This window comes from Phacochoerus africanus, chromosome 8 (assembly GCF_016906955.1).
Source record: "Phacochoerus africanus isolate WHEZ1 chromosome 8, ROS_Pafr_v1, whole genome shotgun sequence".
NCBI lineage: Eukaryota > Metazoa > Chordata > Mammalia > Artiodactyla > Suidae > Phacochoerus > Phacochoerus africanus.
In genome coordinates this window covers 12533380-12554510 of record NC_062551.1, presented here as the reverse complement: position 1 = coordinate 12554510, position 21131 = coordinate 12533380, and the positions used below count along the sequence as shown (strand labels likewise).

General features: G+C 47.6%; 1 protein-coding gene across 2 annotated transcripts in view; it reads right to left on the bottom strand.

Moving 5' to 3' along the window:
* The window catches only part of WDR59 (WD repeat domain 59), an 86247-nt gene extending 74545 nt beyond the window's left edge, over positions 1 to 11702 (bottom strand). For both annotated transcript variants that reach the window (XM_047789834.1, XM_047789835.1), the window contains exon 1: positions 11568 to 11702. In XM_047789834.1, coding sequence (XP_047645790.1) covers positions 11568 to 11621 — 54 coding nt within the window. In that variant the 5' untranslated portion in view covers positions 11622 to 11702. The remainder of the gene's footprint in view (positions 1 to 11567) is intronic.
* Between the last annotated feature and the right edge of the window lie 9429 nt (positions 11703 to 21131).

Sequence of the window (21131 nt, the reverse complement as noted above, 5' to 3'; positions counted from 1 at the left end):
GTCCTGGAGATTGGAGAAGCTGATTAGCTTGGAGGCAACAGAGCTACTCACAGCCCCTTCCAAGCAAACTCTAACTTAGGGCACCTCTCCCTCTCCCTCTCCCTCTCTCTCCCTTAGCACATGGACGCTCCCAGGCCAGGGATCGAATTCAAGCTGCAGCTTCTATCTACACCGCAGCTGCAGCAACACTGAATCCTTTAACCCACTATGCTGGGCTGGTGATCAAACCCACATTTTCGCAGTGACCCAAGCTGCTGCAGTCGGAATCTTTTTTTTTTTTTTTTGTCTTTTTGCCATTTCTTTGGGCCACTCCCGCGGCAATCGGAGCTGTAGCCGCAGGCCTACGCCAGAGCCACAGCAACGCGGGATCCGAGCCGCGTCTGCAACCTACACCACAGCTCACAGCATGCAGTCGGAATCTTAGCCCATTGTACCACAGCAGGAACTCCTCGATTTGAGATTTCTAGCACATTTTTACTGGTTTCCATTTCCCAGGTCTTCCAATTTCTAGGAAGAATCATCTTTTCAGGGTCCAATATCCGATTTCCAAAAGAACACACCAAAAAAATGGATTTGCATTCAGGCTGAAACATGAGGCTAACTTTAATCATGGCAGTTACAGTCCTAAATTCTCTAATTTGGACAAGTTCAAGTCCTGCTGCATCCTCGGGGCATTATTGGAAACAGTTTGTGCCTCTGTTTGGTTATTAAATGCTCTGCGTTCCAAGAGACTATCAAGAGAGAAAGCATTTTGTACATTCTGCTATATTCACAAATCACAAATGGTGAACAGAAATTCTCTTCCTCCCTCTCGCTGGTCTTATTAATGGGTTTTTCACACTTGTACACCCTCAAGAAACATGTCGCAAGTAATATTAGGGACAAGAAGCCAGAGTGCTTTCAGTGGAGGCTGAAAAGGGATTATTATGCATCCTTCATTCCACTGGAGTTGTGAGCAGAGAAAAATCAGCTGGAATGGCAGGCAGTGAATAGAGATGCCACTCCCAGAACTCTTCTGTGCAATTTAGACATTAAGGACATGAAAAAGGCAAAATGGTACCTCCAACCAGGGGTAGTACAATCCTTCTAGAGGGTATGTGGTAGCAAGAATCCCAAGGTGGCCCCAAGATTCTTGGGGTATGTATACATTCTCCCCATTATTCAAACACTAAAATAGGTACTGCTGTGAAGGGATTCTGAGATGTAATTAAGGTCCCAAATCAGGTGACCATAGGAGACGTGAAACAACTCAATGCCCGCCAGCAGATGGACAAACAAAACGCGGTACATACACACAGCGGCATGCATACCAGAGCAAGAATGAACCCTGAACACATGACATGAAATATAAGTTAGACCAAAAAAAGGACAAGTACTGCATGATTCCACTTATATGAGGTACCTGGAATAGGTAAATTCAGAGAAACAGAGAGGAGAATAGAGGTCGCCAGGGGCTGCGGGAGTGGGAGTGGGGTGTTATTGTTTGAGTACAGAGTTTCCATACGCAATGATTCAAAAGTTCTTGGGGGCGTTCCCGTTGTGGTTCAGCAGGTTAAGAACCCAACTAGTATCCATGAAGATGTGGCATTGCCGTGAGCTGTGGTGGAGGTCACAGATGAAGCTAGGATTCCATCCATGTTGCTGTGGCTGTGGGGTAGGCCGGTGGCTACAGCTGCGATTTGACCCCTAGCCTGGGAACCTCCATATGCCGCAGGTGCAGCCCCCTAAAAAAATTCTTGGGCTGGAGGGGGTAGGAGGATAGAGAGACCTAATCACAGCAGCCCTTTAAAGCTAGGTCTAGAGATCAGAAACAGAGGAAGTCAGAGATTAGAAGGGTGAGGGATTTAACGTGAGGAAGAGTCTTTGTGGCTGGCTGTGAAGATGGAGGGCCACATGGCAAGGCCCTGAGAATGGCCTTCAGGAGCTGAGAGTGACCCCTACATAACAACCAGCAAGAAAACTGGGACCTCAGTCCTATGCCCCTCAAGAATTAAAATCTTCTGGAATTCCCATCGTGGCTCAGTGGTTAACGAATCCGACTAGGAGCCATGAGGTTGTGGGTTCCATCCCTGGCCTCGATCAGTGGGTTACAGATCTGGAGTTGCAGTGAGCTGTGGTATAGGTCACAGGTGCGGCTTGGATCTGGTGTTGCTGTGGCTCTGGTGTAGGCTGGCAGCTACAGCTCCGAATGGACCCCTAGCCTGGGAACCTCCATGTGACATGGGAGCGGCCCAAGAAATGGCAAAAAGGAAAAAAAAAAAAAAAAAAGAATCAAAATCTTCTAACAACCTCAATGAGCTTGTTGGCAGCCTGTTCCCTAGTCAACCACCCACCCACAAGCACACAACCAACTGACACCTGGATTCAGCCTTCACTGAAGAGAGAAAGCAACCATGCAGAGCCTGGACTTTTTTTTTTTTTTTTTCTTTTTAGGGCCACACCTGCAGCATATGGAAGTTCCCACACTGGGGGTCAAATGAGAGCTGCAGCTGCCAGCCTACACCACAGTCACAGCAACCTTGGGTCCTTAACCCATTGAGCAAGGCCAGGGATCAAACCCACATCCTCATGGATGCTAGTTAGGTTCATTACCACTGAGCCCCTAAGGGAACTCCCAGAGCCCAGACTTCTGACCTACAGAACTATGAGCTACTGAACAGGTGTTGTTTCAAGCTGCTAAGTTTGTGGTACAGTGACAATAAAGTGTGATCTGGTAACAGTACCCAAAAAAAACCCCAAACAAACACACCCTTTGACTCAGTAATTCCACCTCCAGAACCTATTCAAAACACAGCAAAACTTTCACACTCAGAGTTATTTAACTGATGTTATCTATAAGTAAATTATGCATATCCATACAATGGCATGTTCTAGAAGGATTAAAGAATGACAAAGAAGGAGAGTTCCCATTGTGGCACAGCGGAAACAAATCCAACCAGTATCCATGAGTACCGGGTGAATCTCTGGCATCGATCAGTAGGTTGGGGATTTGGCACTGCCGTGAGCTGCAGTGTAGGCCACAAATGTGGCTCAGATCCCGCATTGCTTCGCTGTGGTGCAGGCCAGCAGCTGAAACTCTGATTCGAACCCTAGCCGGGGAACCTCCATATGCTGCAGGTACGGCCCTAAAAAGCAAAAAAAAAGAATGACAAAGAAAGATAATGGAGCCAAGCCTGAAAATAGTACACAACTCACCATATTATCTTAATAGAGCAAGTTTTTTTTTTTTTAATGAAAACAAAACAAAAAACCCACACCTAACTGATGTTTCCCTACCCCAGAAAAAAAGAAGCCACCGTATGCTTGCAGGAGTGCATGAAGGAGGGTGTGCCAAAGCGGGAAATAGAGAGAGGGAAGAGCTCCAAGCAAAGGATGCGAAAATAAACTGACCAGAATAAGAGATGGTGCTCGCCAAGGGCAGGACAACCCCGCAAGGCCTGGCCATCCTCACCGCGCCTGATGGGCCACGGCTGAGAGATGCTAGGTCTGGACAGAGGGTGAAGAGTGAGGGTTTTGACACAATCCCATTGCAAGAGAGGGAGTCCCATAAAGGCAGAGAGAGAAGCCCCAACAGTCTGCAAGCAGGGCTTGCTGTGGATTAAAGACAACTTAGAGAAGTAAAGGAGAGTGGAATTTCATACCCTACGATGAACTAAAATTTAAATCAGCTACTTAGGGAGCTCTTGTTGTAGCTCCGTGGGTTAAGAATCCAACTAGTGTCCATGAGGATGTGGGTTCGATCCCTTGCCTTGCTAAATGGGTTGAGGATCCAGTGTTACCGCAAGCTGCAGCACGGGTAAGCAAATGAGGCTCAGATCCCACATGGCTGCGGCTGTGGTGTAGACCTGCCAGTGAAGCTCCAATGAGACCCTACCTGGGAACTTTCATATGTGGCAGGTGCGGCCCTTTAAAAAAAAAAACAAAAAAAAAAACCCACTTTCTGGAGTTCCTGTCGTGGTGCAGTGGTTAACAAATCTGACTAGGAACCATGGGTTGCGGGTTTGATCCCTGGCCTTGCTCAGTGGGTTAAGGATCTGGCATTGCCGTGAGCTATAGTGTAGGTCACAGACGCAGCTCGAATCCTGTGGTGCTGTGGCTCTGGCGTAGGCCGGTGACTACAGCTCCGATTCGACCCCTTGCCTGGGAACAACCTCCATATGCTGCGGGAGCGGCCCCAGAAAAGGCAAAAAGACTGGAGGAAAAAAAAAAAAAAAGACCTCTCTTCTGCTCACTTTTCCAGCCCATCTCATGGCTCTCCTTCCCAACCCCATTCCAACACTCCATGAATCCTTGCGCATGTGCGACTAACAGGAGCACAAAGTGAACTCTTTAAAATGAACTCCTTCCAGCCCCCCAAACTCAGGCACACACTCTTTCCCCTCTGCACTCTGACGCCAGCTGCCTCCTCTGCCTTCTCCCCATTCTTCGCCGGGCCAACTCCCTCTTGTCCTTTGGGATTCTGTTCAGGCTCTCTGAAGTTATCCTGAACCATGCCCTCTTGCACACATCTAGCACCTCCTCTGTGCTTCCACAGAACCCAAGGCTTATCTCTATACAGCACTTCTGCTACTTTATAATAGTCGTCTATTTACTCATAGGTCTCCACCATGAGACTGCAACTCCCTGAGAGAATCGAACGCTAGCACAACACCTGGTACATGACAAGTACATGTCCATAAAGAGGTGAATGGATCACAAATTGGGGTCTATCCAAACCCAGGAACACTGCTGGGCAACTAAAAGGAACAGATTCACTGGTATGTTCCACAACATGGACAAATCTCAAAAGCACTAGACCAAGTTAGAAAAGCCAGACTTGGAGGTCCCATTGTGGCTCACCAGGCTAGGAACTGGATTAGTACCCATGAGGATGTGGCTTCAATCCCTGGCCTCAATCAGTGGGTTGAGGATGTGGCATTGGAGTTCCTGTTATGGCACAGTGGTTAAAGAATCCAACTGGGAACCATGAGGTTGCGAGTTTGATCCCTGGCCTTGCTCAGTGGGTTAAGGATCCGGCATTGCCAGGATCCGGCGTTGCCATGAGCTGTGGTGTAGGTTGCAGACACGGCTCCGATCCAGCGTTGCTGTGGCTCTGGTGTAGGCCGGTGGCTACAGCTCCGATTAGACCCCTAGCCTGGGAATCTCCATATGCCAAGGGAGCTGCCCTAGTAAAGGCAAAAAGACCAAAAAAAAAGGATATGTGTTGCCCTGAGCTGTGGTGTAAGTTGCAGGTGAGGCTCAGTTCTGGCGTTGCTATGGCTGGAGTATAGGCCAGTGGCTGTAGCTCCAATCCAACCCCTGGCCCAGGAACTTCCACATGCCACAAATGTGGCCCTAAAAAGAAAAAAAAAAAGGAAAGAAAAGCAAGACTCAAAAGGCTATACACTGTACATTCCATTTGTTATGGAAAGCACATCAGCGCACTGCCACAGTCTGGGGGTGAGGGAAGGAGACGGGCTACAGAGGGCACAAGGGAATTTTTTGGAGTGATGCTATGGTTCTCTATCTTAATTGCAGTAGTGCTTACCGGACTACACACATTTTTCAAAACTCAACAAACTATACACTTAACAGTGTAAGAGGGGTTTTTTTGGGGGAGGCGGGGGGTCATGCCTGTGGCCTATGGAAGTTTCCATGCCGGGGATCAAATACACACCACAGCAGTGACGCTGGATCCTTAAACCAATGAGCGACAAGGGAACTTCAAAAGGGTGAATTTTGGAGTTCCCGTGGTGGCACAGTGGTTAACGACTCTGACTAGGAACCATGAGGTTGTGGGTTTGATCCCTGCCCTTGCTCAGTGGGTTAAGGATCCGGCGTTGCAGTGAGCTGTGGTGTAGGTTGTAGACACGGCTCGGATCCTGCGCTGCTGTGGCTCTGGCGTAGGCCAGCGGCTATAGCTGCGATCCCTCGCCTGGGAACCTCCATATGCCACGGGAGCAGCCCAAGAAATGGCAAAAAGACAAAAAAAAAAAAAGGGTGAATTTTTTGTAACTGAGTCACTTTGCTATAGAGTAGAAAATTGACAGAACACTGTAAACCAACTATAATGGGAAAAAGTAAAAATCACTAGAAAGAAAAAAGTAAATTATTATTGTACATTAATTATACCTCAATAAACCTCGATTTTTCTAAAAAAAAAAAAAAATCACTCTGTGTAGAGGACAGATTGGAAGGAAGCAAGAAGCTGGGATAGAGGGAGAGTGCTTCCAGAATATGTCCAGCTATTTTGGATACAGTGAGTTTCAGATATGTCACATATGCAAGTGAGTTTGCACAGTATGTCACATATACAGTGAGTTTCAGATATGTCACATATGCAAGTGTGACTTGCTAAAGTGGAGCTTCTTTGAGTCCACAGTTTCGTTTTGTTTTTTCACTTCTTTAAAGTTTTATTGAAGCATAGTCGATTTACAATGTTGTGATAATTTCTGCTATATAACAAAGTGATTCAGAAGTTCCCGTAATGGCTTAGTGGTTAACAGACCCTACTAGTATCCAAGAGAAGGTGGGTTCAATCCCTGGCCTTGCTCAGTAGGTTAAGGATCCAGCGTTGCTGTAGCTCTGGCATAGGCCATGGCTACAGCTCTGATTCGACCCTTAGCTCGGGAATCTCCATACACAGAGGGTGTGGCCCTAAAAAGACAAAAGACAAAACAAACAAACAAAAGCAAAGTGACTCAGTTATGCATGTACACCCATCCATTCTTTTTTTTTTGGCTTTTTAGGGCCGCATGCACAGCCACAGCAATGCTGAATCCAAGCCGCATCTTCAGCCTACACCACAGTCGCAGCAACACTGGATCCTTAACCCACTGAACAAAGCCAGGGATCAAACCTGCAACCTCATGGTTCCTAGTCAGATTCGTTTCCGCTGCGCCACAACGGGAACTCCAACACATCCATTCGCTTTCAGATTTCTTTCCCACATAGACCATCACCGAATACTGGGTAGAGTTCTCTGTGCTACACCGCAGGTCCCGGTAGCCAATCATTCCTTATACCCCGGTGTGCAGAGTTCTTATCTTCATCACAGCAGTCTCCATCTGGAGACTTCCTAACAGTCCACCACTTTAACTCTGAGTAGAAACTCCTCTCCACTCCCCTGAACTGTACCTTCCAATACCACAGCCACCAGCCACAAGTGGCTGTTCAAGTGATTAATGAAATTTAATTCACTTTAAAAATACAGCAGCTTGGAGTTCCCGTCATGGCACAGCAGAAAAGAATCCGACTAGGAACCATGAGGTTGCAGGTTCGATCCCTGGCCTTGCTCAGTGGGTTAAAGATGCGGTGTTGCCGTGAGCTGTGGTGTAGGTCACAGATGTGGCTTGGATCTGGCATTGCTGTGGCTGTGGTGTAGGCCGGCGGCTACAGCTCTGATTCAGCCCCTAGTCTGGAAACCTCCATATGCTACGGGCATGACCCTAGAAAAGACAAAAAGACAAAAAAAAAAAAAAAAGCAGCTTGGCTGCACTAGCCTCAATTCAAATGTCAAAGAGCCACATTTCCGTCATCTCAGAAAGTTCTACATCTGGATGCTGGTGCTCTAGTAGACTATCTTTAAGTTTTCTCTTTTTTTTTCTGGTTCCTTTTCTTGTCTTTCTTTTTTTTTGGCCACCCTGTGGCATATGGAGTTCCTAGGCCAGGGATTAGATCTGAGCCGCAGTTGTGTGACCTAAGCTGCAGCTGAACCTACTGTGTCAGGTCAGGGATCGAACCTGCGTCCCAGTGCCACAGTGATGTCACCGATCCATTGTGCCACAACATGAACTCCATTGTCTAAGCTTTCTTAGTGTTCGCACTCATTGATTCCAGGGACCACTTCAGAGGAGGTGCCAAGCAGCACAGGTTCCTCACAATTAATCGGTGACATAATTTCTGTTTTACAAAGTAAATGGAACATAGAAACTATAAAAAAGAGTTCTGCCCTTCAGGCTGGAGTTTTTCCTCTGAAAAACCTGAAAGCTTTGAAGGCTTTTTTTTTTTTTTGCTTTTGAGAGCCACATCTGTGGCACATGGAAGGTCCTAGGGTAGAGGTCAAATTAGAGCTGTAATAGCAGGGCACAGCCACAGCCATAGCCATAGCCATGCCAGAGCTGAATTTCATCTGCGACCTACACCACAGCTCATGGCAATGCCAGATTTTTTAACCCACTGAGCGAGGCTAGGGATCAAAACTCCATCCTCGTGGATAAAGGTAGGGTTTGTAATCCACTGAGCCACAACAGGAACTCCCTTTTAATGATTTTTAAAAGCAGTGGCGAAGTGCCCATCGTGGCTCAGTGGTTAACGAACCCCACAAGCAACCATGAGGATGCAGGTTTGATCCCTGGCCTCTCTCAGTGGGTTAAGGATCTGGTGTTGCTGTGAGCTGTGGTGTAGGTCATAGATGTGGCTCAGATCCTGCGTTGCTGTGGCCGTGGCATAGGCCAGGGGCCACAGCTCCAACTGGACCCTAGCCTGGGAACCTCCATATGCTGCTGGTGCAGCTCTAAGAGACGATAAATAAATAAATAAATAAAAGTGGTGGGGTGTTTGAAAGTTTATTGTTCTAGTCTTTTCAGAAAGGCAGTGTGAACTGTTTTAACTTTTTCCTTTCTGCATTAATGAGTTGTTAATAAAATGTGTCCCTAACCCCCCCAATTATCACCAAAATTAATCACAAAGCCAAGTTAATTCTCACTAAGACGTACCCTTCCAAATGAACAGAAAAATCAGAGAAACAGAAACTCCTGCAAGGCAGTTAAATTACCCAATTTACTTTGTTCTCTTACTATGACAACCGCTGTTTAGGTTTAATTATTTGATACAACTTCATAGCATCCTAATCTGTGTGACAGCGCTCTCTCTGCAGGTCTTTTCAATTACATCTCTGTAGAGAAGTAGGGGTGAGACTACCTGGGCTTCTGTGAAAATTAAAGGGTTTGCAGATTAGTAACTTCCAAATTAGCAGGCTCAGAGGTAGGACACGTGATTCTGTTCTGAGTCCCCGGTGAAAGCAATTAACAAGAAGGGTAACAAGAATGTGGTTCTTTTTCCCCAGGAGTCTGGCACCTCCCCCGGGAGAGCAGGCCTCCTGGAGACACAAGCTAACAGTGCAAAGAGCTTTAGGATTCTTTAATGCAAATGTGGCTGCTCACATTTTCCATGGGGGCTGTGTATCCAGAGCACCAAAAAGCAAAACCATGGGAGGATCTCCAATCGTTCATCTTTACGGCAAAAGAAGGGCTGGGTTTTAGAAAGGAAAAATCACATCACCCCCTTATCCTAAACCTAGATTCCCCTTCAGTATAAATCACCTGAGCACCAACACAGTGCCTGGCACATTATTCACCTGGCAAAAGCTCAATAAACCCCACTGCATAAATGAGTGAATGGAAGCCTGGCACCAAGAAGGCATTCAATAAATATGGTTGAATGAATGAAGATAGCCAACAAGGCACTGCCTGTCGCAGGGGAAAAAAGAGCATGATATATTTATTGTGGAACGACTGCATGACAGGCTCACAAAGGATGAAGCAGAGAATGTAATGAGTCCAATGAAGCCCTGGGGCCAGATGCTGCAATCAAATCCCAATGCAGCCCCATAATGGGAGGCCTTGGCCACGTCACTTGAGATCAGCCAAATGGGGATCAGTTTCCCCATTTGAAAAAATGGGGTGACACCTACTTATCTTGCATGGTTCTTTCATGAATTAGAAAAAGGAAATGTTAGGAGTTCCCGTCGTGGTGCAGTGGTTAACAAATCCGACTAGGAACCATGAGGTTGCGGGTTCGGTCCCTGCCCTTGCTCAGTGGGTTAACGATCCGGCGTTGCCGTGAGCTGTGGTGTAGGTCGCAGACGCGGCTCGGATCCTGCGTTGCTGTGGCTCTGGCGTAGGCCGGGGGCTACAGCTCCGATTCGACCCCTAGCCTGGGAACCTCCATATGCCGCGGAAGCGGCCCAAAGAAATAGCAAAAAGACAAAAAAAAAAGAAAGAAAAAGGAAATGTAGGAAGTTCCCATTGTGGCTCAAAGGTAACGAACCCGACTGGTATCCATGAGGATGCAGGTTCGATCCCTGGTCCCACTCAGTGGATTAAGGATCTGGCATTGAGTGAGCTATACATCACAGATGAGGCCCAGATCTGGATGCTGTGGTATAGGCCGGCACCTGTAGCTTGGATTTGACCCCTAGCCTGGGGAAGTTCCATATGCTGTGGGTGCAGCCCTAAAAAGGAAAAAAGAAAAAAAATGAAAAAAGAAAAAGGAAATGTATATATATCATTTAGCACAAGGCTGGGCATATGGAAAGCACAGAATACAAAAACGGTTTAAAAAATTATTGTTATTATTATTATTTTTGTCTTTCTGTCTTTTTAGGGCCACACCTGTGGCATATGGAGGTTCCCAAGCTAGGGGTCGGATTGGAGCTGTAGACGCCTACACCACAGCCACAGCTCAGCTCACTGCAACACCGGATCCTTAACGCACTGAGCGAGGCCACGGGTCGAACTTGCATCCTCTTGGATGCTTGTCGGGTTCATTAACCGCTGAGCCATGAGGGGAACTTCAAAAAAAAAAAAATTCTTGGAGTTCCCGTCGTGGCTCAGTGGTTAACGAATCCAACTAGGAACCATGATGTTGCGGGTTCGGTCCCTGCCCTTGCTCAGTGGGTTAAGGATCCGGCGTTGCCGTGAGCTGTGGTGTAGGTTGCAGATGCGGCTCGGATCCCGCGTTGCTGTGGCTGTTGTGTAGGCCGGCGGCTACAGCTCCGATTGGACCCCTAGCCTGGGAACCTCCATATGCCGCGGGAGCGGCCCAAGAAATGGCAAAAAGACAAAAAAAAAAGTACTAAGTTTCCTTTAGGCTCACCATGTGTCCAGCACTGTGCCACACATTTTAAATGTATGGCCTCATAAAAATTCTCACATCAATCCTTTAAGAGAGACACAATTGGCACCTCTTACAGGTGAGAAAAGACGCACAAAGGGTAAGGACAGGCTAAGATATGAGCTGGGATTCGAACCGAGCAACACACGAAGTGCATACGCCTCTTCACTGCGCGGTATCTTCCACTACCCTAGCATCAGAGACCACTTAAAGATTTAAGCGCTGAAACCGGCACCTCGCGTGCAGTTTTTTTTATCAACTCCATTCCATCAAAGTCCTGTGAAGCAGGGTTCAATACATCTACCCAAGGCTCAGAGAAGTTCTGCAACTTGCCCAAAGTCACTAGGTGCAGGGGTAGCAAACACCCCCTCGCTCTCCACTCTGGTGGTGGGAAGCCTTCCCTCAGCGGTCAGTAGAGCGCAACATCTGCACTTGGATATCCTCAGGCCGACACCACTCCAGTATCCACAAGGGAAACCCCGAAACCTCGCCCATGGCAGCCCCAACCACCCCCAAACGGTCCTCAAGGTAACCCTCATCCACTCAGCTCTGACACCTCCAGGTCACCCCCTTGACCATCTCCCCAGCCCGGGCTGGGGGTAGCCAGCCGCCCTGAGACAGACCCGGCAGGGTGGGGGAGGGGAACCGGGAAGGGCGCATGCTCACAAAGCTCCATTTGGTCCCCAGCTCACCTGGGAGTCGCGGAATTCCACCACCACGTTCTCGCTGCTCCATCGCGCCGCCATTTTCCGCGCCCAGTCGTCGCGACACGAGAACTACGCGTCCCAACCTCAGACACCCGCGTTCCTGGGCTCCGTGAGCCCCACACAGCCCGCAAGTCAGTGCTGCCACGCCCCGTCCTCGCTTCTGCCTGACCACAAACCATTGGCTGACCCAAACACTGGCTCCACCCCCTCTTCCCGGATCCTCCAATTGTGGCACGGCGCCTGCCCCCCCGAAAAAGGTACCACCCCTTCACTCCGTCACGGCGTGGGTCACATTCGCCCCTCGCGGCTGCGGATACTGACCCCCCCCCCGCTGCCGCGAGCTCTGCCGGGAGTTGTAGTCCAAAGTATGGACAACCCGGGAAGAGCTTGCAGGTTAGAGTTTGGCCGAGGGGAGGTGCGTGTTTTTCCTCTCCGTCTCCACGGTGGTGTCAATGGCAAGGCCCAGACTGTATAAAAACCAAAGCTGAGTATTAGTGCAAACCAATGATTATCTCTTACCTCGAAGCCTGGCGCAAAGGCATTGAAAAGGGCAAATGAGCGATTCAATACAGTTTTATACAGTACAGCAGCGCCAGCTAAAATGTCTAGGGACCTGGGGGGGGGGGTCTACGAAGGCAAAAAAATGTCACTGTTATACTAAGAAGTTATTTGCTTTTTTCTTTTTCTTTCACAAGTGCACAGTGTTTTTCACAGGTTAGTTAATACTTTTTTTTTTTTTTTTTGGTCTTTTTGCTAATTCTTGGGCCGCTCCCGCGGCATATGGAGGTTCCCAGGCTAGGGGTCTAATCGGAGCTGTAGCCACTGGCCTACGCCAGAGCCACAGCAACGCGGGATCCGAGCCGCGTCTGCAACCTACACCACAGCTCACGGCAACGCCGGATCCTTAACCCACTGAGCAAGGCCTGGGATTGAACCCGCAACCTCGTGGTTCCCAGTCGGATTCGTTAACCACTGCGCCACGACGGGAACTCCTTAATACATATTTGTAACAGATTGAATGTAGAAGCAGGTGTGAAAATCTAGGATTTTTCTCTTAAGCCAATCATTAAAGAAAGTTGCCACTGTTCCCACTAAAGCTGTTTTGTTTTGGAAAATAGTTACTTTTCATTTACAAAATGTATTATTAATGTTAACACTCATTGACGTGTAAATTAATTTTTTTTCTTTGTCTTTTGTCCTTATAGGGCCACACCCACAGCATATGGAGGTTCCCAGGCTAGGGATCTAATTGGACCTGTTAGCTACGCCACAGCCACAGCCACGCCACATCCGAGTCGCGTCTGCAACCTACCCCACAGCTCACGGCAACACCAGATCCTTAACCCACTGAGTGAGGCTAGGGATCGAACCTGCAACCTCATGGTTCCCAGTAGGATTCGTTTCCGCTGTGCCACGACAGGAATGCCAAAAATTTTTAATTATTAGTGTTAATATCTGATGAACTAGACATAGCCAACATAAAAGTTTGGGGGGATCATTAATAATTTTCAAGAGTGTAAAGGGGGAGTTCCCAGGTGGCACAGTGGGTTAAGAATCACTGCTGTGGCTCAGATTCCATCCCTGGCCCTTGGAACTTCCATGCCATGGGCCCAGCCAAAAACTAAAACAAAAAAAAAAGTGCAAAGGAGACCTGAGATCAAAAAGTTGGAAAACCGCTATGCTAATACAGGGAATGGCCACTAAGTTCTCTTCCTCAGCTCCAACCTCTGAAATCCTGGGCTTAACTGGTTTAGCCTCAGTTTCTCTACAGAAGGAGAAAGTTCATTTGGTTGTCCTAAGGAGTTAACCATTAACCACAAGGCCTGGAATATAACCAATCCTCAAGTGTAAACTGTCCCTATTGGGTTTTTTTGGTGGCCTACACCAGGCTCCAAGCTGCATCTGCGACCTACACCACAGCTCACGGCAATGCCAGATCCTTAACCCACTGAGCGAGACCAGGGGTTGAACCCACATCCTCATGGATACTAGTCGGGGTTCATAACCAGCTAAGCCACAACTTACTGTTGTGTTTATATTAATGCTGCTTTATATGCAAGCCATTGCATGAATAGAGATAAGAAGCCTTCCTTTCCCTCCTGGAGAGTTGGAAACAATGGGAAAACAGATTTGTCAACAGGTTAGGGTGACCAACCGTGGAAACTGCTCGGTATGGGCAAATGGGGACAGTCGGTCACTGTACAACAGGCATACACTCGGCAGAATTATGTTTTATAAAAGCAATGTAGGGAGTTCCTGTCGCGGCTCAGTGTCTAACGAATCCGACTAGGAACCATGAGGTTGCGGGTTCGGTCCCTGCCCTTGCTCAGTGGGTTAACGATCCGGCATTGCCGTGAGCTGTGGTGTAGGTTGTAGACGCAGCTCGGATCCCACGTTGCTGTGGCTGTGGTGTAGGCCGGCGGCTACAGCTCTGATTCGACCCCTAGCCTGGGAACCTCCATATGCCACGGGAGCAGGCCAAGAAAATGGCAGAAAGACAAAAAAAAAAAAAAAATTATTAAAAGCAATGTAGGAGTTCCCGTCATGGCACAGTGGTTAACGAATCTGACTAGGAACCATGAGGTTGCGGGTTCGGTCCCTGCCCTTGCTCAGTGGGTTAACGATTCGGCATTGCCATGAGCTGTGGTGTAGGTCAAAGACACAGCTCGGATCCCGAGTGGCTGTGGCTGTGGTGTAGGCTGGCAGCTGCAGCTCCAATTATACCCCTAGCCTGGGAACCTCCATATGCCGAGGGATCGGCCCAAGAAATGACAAAAAGACAAAAAAAAAAAAAAAGGCAATGTATCAGGAGAGAACAGCCTAAATGGGACACCTGACATGACATTCTGAAGACAGTGACATCTGGGCTTTTCAATATGACATTAGGATTTTTTTTTTTTTTTGTCTTTTAGGTCCACACCTGTGACATGTGGAGGTTCCCAGGCTCGGGGTCTAATCAGAGCTGTTGCCCTGATCAAGGCCAGGGATCGAACCTGCAACCTCGCGATTCCTAGTCATGTTCAATTCTGCTGCACCATGACGGGAACTCTAACATTTGGATTTTTGATACAGTACACTATCAAAAAAATGCTTCAGGAGTTCCCGTCGTGGCTCAGTGGTTAACAAATCCGACTAGGAACCATGAGGTTGCGGGTTCGATCCCTGGCCTTGCTCAGTGAGTTAAGGATCCGGCGTTGCCATAAGCTGTGGTGTAGGTCGAAGACGCAGCTCAGATTCCGCATTGCTGTGGCTCTGGTGTAGGCCAGTGGCTACAGCTCCAATTAGATCCCTAGCCTGGGAACCTCCATATGCCTCGGGAGTGACCCTAGAAAAAAATAGAAAAAAAGACAAGACAAAAAAAAAGAAAAAAAAAGTGCTTCAGCACTAAAAGCAGGATGCGTTCCAAAGGCATAAAGCAGTTCCCCAATTAGCACTCTTGACCCTGTGCCTCTTTCTCTCCTTCAAAATGCATATCACTCAATACTTGTTTATTTCATATTTTCATAAACACATTTATTTCATATTTTCAAGCTTCAGAAGGACAGGGACCAGGTCTGTTTTATTCAGCCCTGCATGGTGACGCACAGACAAGGTGTCTGTGAATATGAATATTTGTCCAAAAAGCACATGTCATGTCCCCACAGTGCTTTCTAGATCAAAAGGATGCTTTCTTTTTTTTTTTTTTTTTGGTCTTTTTGCCTTCTCTAGGGCCGCTCCTGCGGCAAATGGAGGTTCCCAGGCTAGGGGTCTAATCGGAGCTGTAGCCTCTAGCCTATGCAACCTCTTGGTTCCTAGTCAGATTCGTTAACCACTGAGCCACGATGGGAATTACAAGAGGATGCTTTCTGTGAAACCAAAAGCAATTTCTAAAACTATTCAAGGTCTTTACTTGTAATTCTTCACACCCAGAAAGAAACACAGAATCACCAAGTTCTCCCTAAAATCTGCTTGCTCTCTTTCTCATTCACCTGTCAGTTATTCTCACATGACCATAGCCCTTAAATATCTCCTCCAGGAGTTCCCGTCGTGGCGCAGTGGTTAACAAATCCGACTAGGAACCATGAGGTTGCGGGTTCGGTCACTGCCCTTGCTCAGTGGGTTAATGATCCGGCATTGCCGTGAGCTGTGGTGTAGGTTGCAGACGTGGCTCAGATCCCGCGTTGCTGTGGCTCTGGCGTAGGCTGGTGGCTACAGCTCCGATTCAACCCCTAGCCTGGGAACCTCCATATGTTGCGGGAGCGGCCCAAGAAGTGGCAACAACAACAACAACAACAACAAAAAATCTCCTCCAGTCCTGGAGTCCAGTTCCACACTCGTGAATTGGCCTTTCTTCCTTCCTTCCAGTTTCCTCCCAATTCTCCATCAAAAAGGTTAAAGACTGCTCTGAAGAGGAGGGCCCCAGCTCGGAGACCAGGAAGGGGAAACTCTTGGCAAGCCAGGTTTGAGGGCAGGGAGATAGAAAGATAAAGACTGCTTTCTAGAAATTCCCACTGTGGCACAGTGGAAATGAATCTAACTGGTAACCATGAGGTTGCAGGTTTGATCCCTGGCCTTGCTCAGTGAGTTAAGGATCTGGCATTGCCGTGAGCTGTGGTAGAGATCGCAGACGCGGCTTGGATCTGGTGCTGCTGTGGCTCTGGAGTAGGCCAGCAGCTGTAGCTCCGATTTGATCTCTAGCCTGAGAATCTCTATGTGCTGCGAGTTTGGGTCTGAAAAGAAAAAGCACAAAGAAAAAAAAAAAAAAAGGCTACTTTCTAGGCATGCTCATGCTGCTATGTAGGAATAAATGAATTAATTCGTCTAACACGTCATAATCTTACTTGTCTATTGATTAGGACACAGTAGGTGCTCAATAAATATGCACTGAATGAGTGATTAGCAGATAGTAAGTATAGCTGTCACTTAGGGTAGATGACGGGCTATAACGAAGCATAAATGAAAAAGCTGGAAAGGTCTAGTTTAGAAGGGCTCTGCTTGGGTGTTGAAGTTTCGGGATTTATTTAGCCATGCTCATGGCATGAGGAGGGTCCCAGGCTAGGGACTGAACCCGAGCCGCGGCTGCGACTGGAGCCACAGCAGTGACAATGCCACATCCTTAATCCACTGCACCCTAAGGTAACTCCTAGGCATTGAAGTTTTCTTTTGGGCATAGACAGAGACATATCCAAGCTCTCTGTCTGTCCCTGTGTAGCTAAGACCAGCAGGACTGCCTCTGCCTGAGCATTTCTGCAGCCCTCCCCCACTCCCACCTCTTTAGTTCCTTTTTGTCTATTTCTCAAACTCTGCTTGTCATGGTTATTAGGCACAGAAGGTACTTTGGGTTTCAAGTCCTCTCTGCTCTCTGTTCTCCCAATTTTCTTTCTTCTTTTTTTTGGTTTTGGTTTCTTATTTTTGTTTTTGTTTTGTGTATGTGTGCTTTTGGCCACACCCACAGCATGCAGAAGTTCCCAGGCCAGGGATCAAACCTGGGCCACAGCAGTTGCCCGAGCCATAGCAGTAACAATGCCAGGTTCTTAATCCACTAGGCCACCAGGGAACTCCCTAATGTTTTCTTTCTTGAATGCGAAAAAGGCCAAGTAGAATTTTTGAGAGAGGGAGTGTGTGCACCTTGCCGATTGCCTCCTCAGGCCTTTCCATCTCCCACCCAAGCTACCACCGTGAAAGAGGACGAAGCTGGAGAGTTCTCCTTGTGGCTCAGCAGTAATGAACCCAACCAGTATCCATGAGGACAAGGGTTTGATCCCTGGCCTCACCCAGTGCATTAAGGATCCAGGATTGCCATGAACTGTGGTGTAGGTCGAAGATGTAGTTCTGATCCGACCCCTAGCCTTGGAACTTCCATATGCCGCGGGTGCAGCCCTAAAAAAAAAAAGCAGAGGAGGGATCTGGAGCCAAGTCCAGAGTTTTCATCTTGCTCTTCACTGCTCTGCTCCCCTGAGATCCGCATAGGAATATCTTGTCTGAGTCAGAGACTGGGGCTTGCTCGGGGAGGGGGTCCCCTTGTCAAGCAGACCTCAACTTGCTGACAAGGCCACAGGGCCCTTATCACCAAACAATGCCTTCTCAGAAGGTCGCTTGCTAGCCAAGCCACAGGAAGGCAGGGTAAATGGCCAACCCAGAAATCCAGGGCTCTGGCTGGCTCTTATCAGCCACTAGCCTTGCAAGTTCGAGCACCATTCTTTATCTTTCTGGTGCTGTTCCCTCTTAGGCAGAACATGGTGTTCGGTGACCCCTCAGCCCCTCTGCATCCGAGAATCTTGGAATCCTGCCCTGGGCTCTGCCAGTAACTTCCTCTCCTCATCTATCAACAAATATTTGTGAATGTGGCCACATGCTCCTGTCCTTTGCTACAGGCATTTGGTTGATCATTACCCTGGCGTTCTTTTCTTTTTGTCTTTTTGCCTTTTCTAGAGCCTCTTCCCGCCGTATATGGAGGTTCCCAGGCTAGGGGTCAAATCGGAGCTACTGCTGCCGGCCTACACCACAGCCATAGCCACAGCAACATGGGATCCAAGCCAGTCTGTGACCTACACCACAGCTCACGGTAACGCCGGATCCTTAACCCACAGAGCAAGACCAGGGATTGAACCCGCAACCTTATGGTTCCTAGTTGGATTCGTTAACCACTGAGCCACAACGGGGAACTCCTACCTGGCTTTCTCTATTTAAGTTTCTCTTTTCAGGCGAAACGATGAAAACGTGAAGAGCTTTGAGAGGCTAAGGAAGAAGTTTTTCAGTTGGAGGTGCTTGTCTACCCAGAGAGGCTATGGGAAACCAGCTCCTCCCTCTGTTCATGGACACAGAGCAGAGGCCCCAGGTTTCTCCAGGCTGCCCAAGAATAGGCCCTAACAAGCCATTTCTCTCCATTTCTGAACCCTTCAAGCCACAGGCTTACTTTCTTCCAGATGGTGTTCAAAACTGGGTTTTTGCAGCATTGTTATGCACTCACATTGCAAATGCAAATGGCTTCAGCAATGCTGATGTTTTAGAAATGAGGTGTAGTTGATTTACAGTATTCTTATAAGTTTCAGGGAGTTCCTGTTGTGGCCCAGGAGGTTAGGAACCTGACTAATATCTATGAGGATGAGGGTTTGATTCCTGGCCTTGCTTAGCAGGTCACAGATCATCCTGTGTTGCTGTCAGCTGTGGTGTAGGTTGTAGACATGGTTTGGATCTGGCATTGCTGTGGCTGTGGTGTAGGCCAGCAGCTGCAACTCCAATTCAAGCCCCAGGCTGGGAATCTCCCCATGCTGCAGGTGTGGCCCTTATAACCAAAAAAAAAAAAAAAAGAAGTTTCAGGTAAACACCATAGTGAATCACATTCCCCCCCAGCCCCCCCACACCCACCCCTGGCTGCACCTGTGGGAAATTCCAGGACGGGGACTGAATCTGAGCCACAGTTGTGACCTATGCCACAGCTGCACCAATACTTGATTCTTAATCCACTGGGCCACAGCGGGAACTCCCTGAATCACAATTTTAAAGTTATATTTCTTCTAGAGTTATTATAAATATTGGCTATAGGCAATGCTGATTTTATCAGCTCTTTCTCCTGATTCTTTTGGTTGGTGGGTCACTGATTTATTGACCCTGTTTCACAGCTGAAGGAGAGCCAGGAAGCGGATTGAGGGTCTGTGAGAGCATGAAGATAAATAAAATAGAGATCCCAATTCTAGCTGGGGCCTTTCTTTCTTTCTTTTTCTCATTTATCTTTTTAGGGTGGCACCCACAGCTCATGGAGGTTCCCAGGCTAGGGGTCTAATCGGAGCTGTAGCTGCTGGCCTATGTCTGGGGCCATTCTTGAATCTGGTATCTTTTTGCACCAAGAGCCTCCAAAATTTCCACTCTCTCCAGACCCATTAACTTTAAACCAAGAACCCGTGGGAGAAAATTGGAGCAAAATACATGCTGGACTCTTGATGCAACGCACAACAAAACGAAACTAATCTGAGGCTTCTGGTCTCCGTGGATGTCTGTTGCTCAGCTGTGAGTCATTCTCTTTAAGATGTAAAGGATAGAATCAAGTTACTGAATGAAGAACTTTCCCTGTTCTGTGTTTTCATATTTTCATTTCAGGGGGAAAATTATCATTTGAATAAATATACAGGAAGATAACAAGGGCATTGCCTGAAGAGTGCCATTCTGTGTCCCACAGGCCACCTGAGCTTGCATTACAGAAAGCAAGGACCTCCCTGTCTCAGATCAGGTTCTCAGCTATTTAGCGGAGCCAGATGTGAGAGACTGGCTTATGATAACCAGTAGACTGGAATATAAAACTTAAGGGCAAATTATTAACTCATAAAAAGAAATTGAGCTGTTAAGCGGATCTCATCTTTTTCACTCCATAGGAAAGCATAGAGGGAAGAGGAAATTGCCATGCAAAGATTCTTTGATGAGCATGTTCACTGTAAAGCTTAGAAGTGCAATTTTGCTCCTTCCAGCTGTGTGACTTTTTAATGTACACGTATATACCTCTATATCTTTATCCATCTCTCTCTGTTTAAATTTACTTGGCTCAGGAGTTCCCACTGTGATGCCATGGGAGTGTCTCTGCAACATCAGGATGCAAGTTGGATTCCCAGCCCTGCAGTAGGGTTTGGTTGCAACTATTGCTCAGTTCTGCTCCCTGGCCCAGGAGCTCCATGTGCCGCAGGGCAGCCAAAAAAGAAAAAAAAAAAAAATGTACTTTTCTCAAAGAGGTGAAACATAAAAAGGCCTATAATGAAATGAAACATTTCTCATCCACCCTGTCACCAGCGGTCCAGTTCTTTGCCCACTCCCCAAGGAACTACCTTATATTGTTTCATATTTCCATCCCATATCTTTATGAATGTATAAACTGAGAAAAATATAAATCTCTGTTTGGGGAGAGGATAAGTCTCTTAATTTTTCAAGTGGGCATCTTAAGTCTCATTGATCATTGGCCTTATTAATCATATTTTTTTTTGGCCACATCCACAGCATGCAGAGTTTTCTGGGCCAGGGATTGAACCCTCTCCACAGCAGTGACCTGAGCCACAACAGTGACAATGCCGGATCCTTAACCCACGAGGCCACCAGGGAACTCCTAATTACTATTATTTTTGATGATAATGAATTGATCAAGCTTTCCACAGCTCCCCAGCCCCTCAGGATATGGTCATGCTTCCTTCAGTGGCTCCCAGGACCCCCTTCTCAGTTCCTGAGGACAAGCTTCCTCTTTGCCTCTCAGGTCTTCTCATTGTAGCTCCATTGCATCTTTCAGATCCTTTCCGATGCCATGTTCTCTAGGCCTTTGAATGTGCTGTTCCCTTTACATGGAACATTTTTCTCTGCCTAAAACACAGCTAATCCCTCTCCCAATGCCAAGGTCCCTGGCCGATCTACTCGCCTTTTAGGTCTTGCCTTGGAATCATTGTGTTTGTGCAAGTCTCCCTTCATCAGCCCCATGGTCTTGCACACTCATAGCCCTCAATCATTCATTCATTTCATGGACATTGTGTCACCTATGTGCCAGGCACTGTTCTAGGTTTATCTGCTACACTGAATTGTCACTGCCTGGTTCATACT